Raw genomic sequence first — 6,067 nt, forward strand, 5'->3', positions numbered from 1 at the left:
CACGTCGAAAGCATCCATGAGGGAGAGGCTACCCCAATGAACGACTTCAATGATGAGGTCAAGAGAGATGCAGGGGCCCCACCTCACCTATGGGTAGAGCAGCTGAAGGCCCAACACCAAGAGCTCGAGGAAGCATGACTCTAGCTCGAGCAGGAACGTGCGAAGCTCGAACGAGAGATCGAGCACCACGGAGACGGAGGGCGTGCACACATCATGGCTCATGATGTGAACTGGAGGATCATTGAGGATGATGAAGCCCTCCCACACTTCACCCGGGCAAGCCAGAACATCGCCGCCACAACGGCCTTGCTTCAGGGGCTTCCGGGGCCCACGACGCCCGAGGATCATCGGGCCCATCGCGACATTCGCACGCTACTCGAGTGTGCGGCGGCACAACAAGCCGAGAGCTTATTGTCCCAACGACACAAGCTCTATGCCAGCCAGCGCGCGCCCTCAAAGTGACCCAACATGGACGTGTCAGTCCACCAGACATAGCAAGGCGGCAGGCCGCGCACCGTAGTCCTGGTGCATGAGCGTCTCGGCCTTCACCGTGACGCACGTGACACCCTCGATGCCCGTAGACGTACGCATGGTGATGTGAGGAAGGGAGCAAGTAGCGGCTACCACCCTCATGGTGGTAGATGCTACGACAGCAGTGAGGACCAAAGCCTGAGCCCTGACTTGCCAGGACCTCAGGCCTTTGGTCGACACATCCTCAACGTCGTCTTTCCACCGTGGTTCCGACCACTGACCAACATCCCAAAATACTCCAGGGAAATGAACCATGGACTGTGGCTCAAGGATTATCAGCTCGCTTGCCATGCCAGTGGAGCAGATAATGACAATTTCATTATCCACAACCTTCCATTGTTTCTGGCCAATTCGACACGAACGTGGTTGGAACACCTTCCGCCCAATAGAATCCAAAGTTGGGCGGACCAGAAAGAGATCTTCATGGGAAACTTCTAGGGCACATACGTGTGTCCTGGAAATTCTTCATGGGTATATCTGGCGCTTCCTTCGACAGTGCAACGAGCTACCCAATGTCGCCGATGCTGATGTCATAGGAGCCTTCCTATCTAGGACCACCTGTGAGTCCCTAGTTCATAAGCTAGGACATAAGGGCCCATGAACCACCAAGGAGCTCCTTGACATCACCACCAGCCATGCTCGGGCAAGGAGCCAGTTAGGGTGATTTTTGACTGCCTCAAAGGCAAGGCGAAGTGGGACGAGGACACCAATGAAGGCGTCTCTAACTGTCCTAGCAAGAAGAAGAACAAGCAGTGGCATGAGGGCTCACTTCTAGCCATCGCTGATCGCAAGGGAGGGTCAGAAGCCTGCTGAGGGCACCCCGGACCACTTCGAAAAGCTGCTCAAAGGACCATGTACGAACCATGCTTTCCCCATCAAGCACCTATGTAAGGAGTGTGTCCTCATGAAGCGGTTCTTGACCGGAGGCTCCAACAATCGGGAGCATAGGGGGGACTCTAGCCAGCCATAGACGATGCCAAGGGGAAAGACGGTGGCTTTTCGACGCTAGATGGCTACCTCATGATCTTTGGAGAGTCAACGGCCTACGACTCCAAGCGCTGACAGAAGCTCGTGCACCGCGAAGTCTATACGGCCGAGCCGGCCACACCTACCTTCCTCCAATGGTCAGAGTCCACCATAACCTTTGATCGGACTGACCACCTAGAAATCGTCTCGCAGCTAGGAAGATATCCGCTCGTGGTCGACCCGATCACCGGCACGAAGCGGCTCACCAAGGTGCTGATGGATGGAGCAGCGTCCTCAACATCATGTATGCTGAAATGCTCGATGCCATGGGCATCGACTGAGTGCGTATCTGACTGACCAGGGTGCCTTTCCATGGTGTCTTGCCAGGAAAGCAGGCCACGCCACTTGGGCAGATCGACTTGCCCATCACCTTTGGGGATTCGACCAATTATAGGTCGGAGACCCTTACCTTCAAGGTGGTCGGGTTCTATGGAACCTACCATGCCATCCTAGGACATCCATGTTATGCAAAGTTCATGGTTGTCCCCAACTACACCTATCTAAAGCTAAAGATGTCAAGTCCACATAGGGTCATCACCATCGGCACCTCCTTCCAACACACCTATGAGTGTGTGGTCGAGTGCAGCGAACACGCCACGGCAATTATCGTCTCCAAAGAGCTTGCGGCTATTAGGGAGGAGGTCATCGAAGAAGCACCTAACCCCAAGTGGTCGACCAGGTCTTTTGAGCTTGTAGAGGGCGCCAAGGAGGTCCTCATAGACCCCAGCGCGTTGACTTTCTCTACGCCAACAGAGACATCTTTGCGTGGAGACCCTTGAACATGCCAGGCATTCTGAGAGAAGTCACCGAGCACGACTTAAAGATCAGGCTAGGCTCTAAGCCAGTGAAGCAGCGCCTGCGTCCCTTCGATGAGGAGAAGCATAGGGCCATCGGCGAGGAGATTGCGAAGCTTTTGACGATCGGGTTCATCAAGGAAGTATACCACCCCAAGTGGTAAGCCAATCCCATTCTAGTATGAAAAAAGAGTGGGAAATGGAGAATATGTGTTGACTACATGGGTCTCAACAAAGCGTGTCCAAAGGATCTGTTTCCTTTGCCACACATAGACCAAGTAGTCGACTCGACCTTAGGGTGTGAAACCCTTTGCTTCCTTGATGCGTACTCCGACCAACTCACAACATCTTTCATCACCCCATTTGGATCGTTCTGCTACATCATAATGCTGTTCGGTCTAAAAAATGCGGGGGGTATGTACCAGCATTGTATGCTCAAGTGTTTTGAGGACCTCATCGGGTGAACCGTTGAGGCCTACATGGATAACATCATGGTCAAGTCCAAATGGGCTAACCAGGTCATAGCTGACCTAGAACAGACCTTCATGAAACTTTGAGCAAACAGCATTAAGCTCAACCCCAAGAAGTGTGTTTTTAGGGTCCCAAGGGGTATGCTGCTGGGTTTTATCATCTTCGAGCATGGCATCGAAGCCAACCCAGAGAAGATCTCATCCATCACAAGGATGGGCCCAATTCAGAACATAAAGGGGGTATAGCAAGTTATAGGGTGCCTCACCACGCTCAGCCGCTTTATCTCATGCCTCGGCGAATGAGGTCTCCCCCTCTATCGGATCCTGAAGAAGGCTGACCATTTCGAATGGACACCTGAGGCCTAGAAAGCACTTGACATGGTCAAGCGACTTCTGATGAAGGCCTCAATCCTGGTCCCTCTAACCAACGGGGTACCGCTTCTACTCTACATCATAGTCACCACGCAAGTGGTCAATGCTACCCTAGTGGTAGAGCGAGAAGAAGAGGGACACACCCTCAAAGTACAGCGTCCCATGTACTTCATTACAAGGTCTTTTCCGATTCTAAGACTCGCTACCCCCAAATCTAGAAACTCCTGTATGTTGTCCTTATCGCCAAGAGGAAGTTGCGTCACTACTTCGAGTCACATTCAGTGATGGTCGTGACGTCCTTCCCTCTCGGTGAAGTCATCTAAAATCAGGATGCCACAGGAAGAATCATGAAGTGGGCACTCAAGCTGATGGGCCAAGGCATTTCATATGACCCTCGGATAGCCATCAAGTCCTAAGTGATGGCTGATTTTGTCACAGAGTGGACCGAGGTCCAAATGCTACCAGCAGTCATCGACCAAGAGTACTGGACGATGTACTTCGATAGATCGCTGATGAAGAGAGGCATTGGCAGGGGCTGGTCTTTATTTCGCCCCTCGAGGTACGCATGAGGTACATGGTTCGCATCCATTTCCCCAACTCCAACAATGTGGCTGAGTATGAGGCGCTTATCAACGGCCTACGCATCGCCATCGAGTTGGGTATCCGATGGCTCGACACTCAGGGTTACTCTCGGCTAGTCATTGACCAAGTCATGAAGGAATCAAGCTACCACAATGCCAAGATGGCTGCATATTACTAAGAAGTCCACCAGCTAGAGGACAAGTTCAACGGTCTCGAGCTCAATCACATTCTGAGGTGTCTCAACGAGGCGGCCGATGCGCTGGCAAAAACGGCATTTGGTCGAGACTCGGTGCCAATAGGTGTCTTCGCCAGCGATCGGTATGAGCCCTCGGTCTGCTACGAGGAGCTAGAACAAGCCAATGATGGGCCGCCTACTCTTGGCTCAGAGGCTAACCTGCCATTGGCTCCATCTGACCTTGAAGTCATGGAGCTTGACGAGGATCTAGTGACAGAGCCTGGCCCTCTAGGTGATTGGAGGATGCCTTACCTCGGCTACCTCCTCCATGAGGCGCTGCCAATGGATAAAATAGAGGCTCGGCGGCTCACGTGTCACGCCAAGTCATTTGTCATTATTGATGGCGAGCTCTACAAGAGAAGCCACACTGGGATCCTACAGCGCTGTATCCCCATCAAACAAGGAAAGCAGTTGCTGAACGATATCCATGGTGGGGTCTACGTTCACCATGCCATGCCTAGAACCCTAGTCAGAAATGGGTTCCGACAAGGCTTCTACTGGCCGACCGTAGTAGCCGATGCTAAACAGATTGTGTGCACCTACGAAGGGTGTCAATACTATGCTCGGTAGACCCACCTACTGCCCCAAGCACTCCAAACGATCCCCATCACGTGGACGTTCATGGTCTAGGGGTTCGATCTGGTCAGACCTCTCAAGAGGGCGCTTGAGGGCTATACGCACTTGCTTGTCACCATAGACAAGTTTACAAAGTGGATAGAGGCTCGACCGATCTCTGCGATCAAGTCCGAACAAGCCATGTTGTTCTTCCTTGACATCGTCCATCGCTTTGGAGTCCTAAACTCCATTATCACAGACAACGGCATGTAGTTCATTAGGAAGAGGTTCCTCTGATTCTATGATGAATACCACATCCGCATCGATTAGGCCGCCGTGGCGCACCCCCACATAAACAGGCAGGTCGAGCCCACGAACGTCATGGTCCTACAAGGCCTCAAGCCTAGGATCTTTGACCGGTTGAACAAGTTTGGTGGACAATGGGTCATGGAGCTTCCCATGGTACTTAGGAGTCTGAGGACGACCCCTAGCTGGGCCACCGGCTACATGCCACTCTTCATGGTCTATGGTTCTAAAGCTATCCTCCCAACTAACCTCAACTATAGAGCACCAAGGGTCAGGGCATACGACGAACAGGGAGCCAAGGCATCCCTTGAGGATGCCATGGACCAGCTAGATGAAGCACGCGACGTTGCCCTCCTCCACTTGGCCAAGTACCAACAAGTGTTGCGCCAGTACCATAGCCGTCAAGTGCAGGGTCGGGCCTTCAACATCGGGGACCTGGTGCTCCACCTCGTCAAGAGCAACAAGAACCACCACAAGCTCTCTCCACTGAGTGAGGGATCATACGTTGTCGTGGAGGTGCTCCCACTAGGCACCTACAAGCTCAAGACCATTGACGGTGAAGTCTTCGTCAACGCCTACAACATCGAACAACTACATCGCTTTTACCCTTAATTTTATGCATGCTTTATCTTATTAGTTTCACTACCAACCCCCCATCTTTAGTGACACATGACCCCAGCAATGGCAGGGGGTCGGGCCTCACTCGGGGGCTGATAAGAGCATATTTATCTGGTAGACATTCTCTATGCCTAACTCTTTCTCACGTTAAGACCTAGAAGCGAAGGTCGTGGAAACAAACACTGAGTAAAACTGGTCGGACTACAAGAAACCTATGCCCCAGTGGCTATGGTGTTTTTGCTCACCAGCGTGATCAAAGTTTTTTTCCGCACCCCCAGCTTCTTAGGCCTTAACTATGGAAAGAGTCAGAACGCATTTAAGAGTATATCCACCTGGCAAACGTTCTCTGTGCCTGACCCTCTCTCACATTAAGATCTATAAGCAAGGGTTGTGGAAATGAATGATGAGTAAAACTGGCTAAACTGCAAGAAACCTATGCCCCAGCGGCTATGGCGTTTTTATTCACCAGCGTGATCAGAGTTTGTTTACCCGCACCCTGAGCTTTATGGCCTTAACAATGAAAAGGGTCAGAACACACTAACCTTTTTTATACAAAAAGGGGAGAAGGGCTAAAAATA

General features: G+C 51.9%; 1 protein-coding gene across 1 annotated transcript; it reads left to right on the forward strand.

Moving 5' to 3' along the window:
• The first annotated feature begins 5,012 nt into the window (after positions 1–5,012).
• LOC136469738 (uncharacterized) lies at positions 5,013–5,483 on the forward strand. The gene has a single exon (XM_066467815.1). It carries the CDS (start codon positions 5,013–5,015, stop codon positions 5,481–5,483), a length of 471 nt encoding a protein of 156 aa, XP_066323912.1.
• Positions 5,484–6,067: the final 584 nt, after the last annotated feature.

This window comes from Miscanthus floridulus, chromosome 1 (assembly GCF_019320115.1).
Source record: "Miscanthus floridulus cultivar M001 chromosome 1, ASM1932011v1, whole genome shotgun sequence".
In the NCBI taxonomy this organism is placed as follows: Eukaryota; Viridiplantae; Streptophyta; class Magnoliopsida; order Poales; family Poaceae; genus Miscanthus; species Miscanthus floridulus.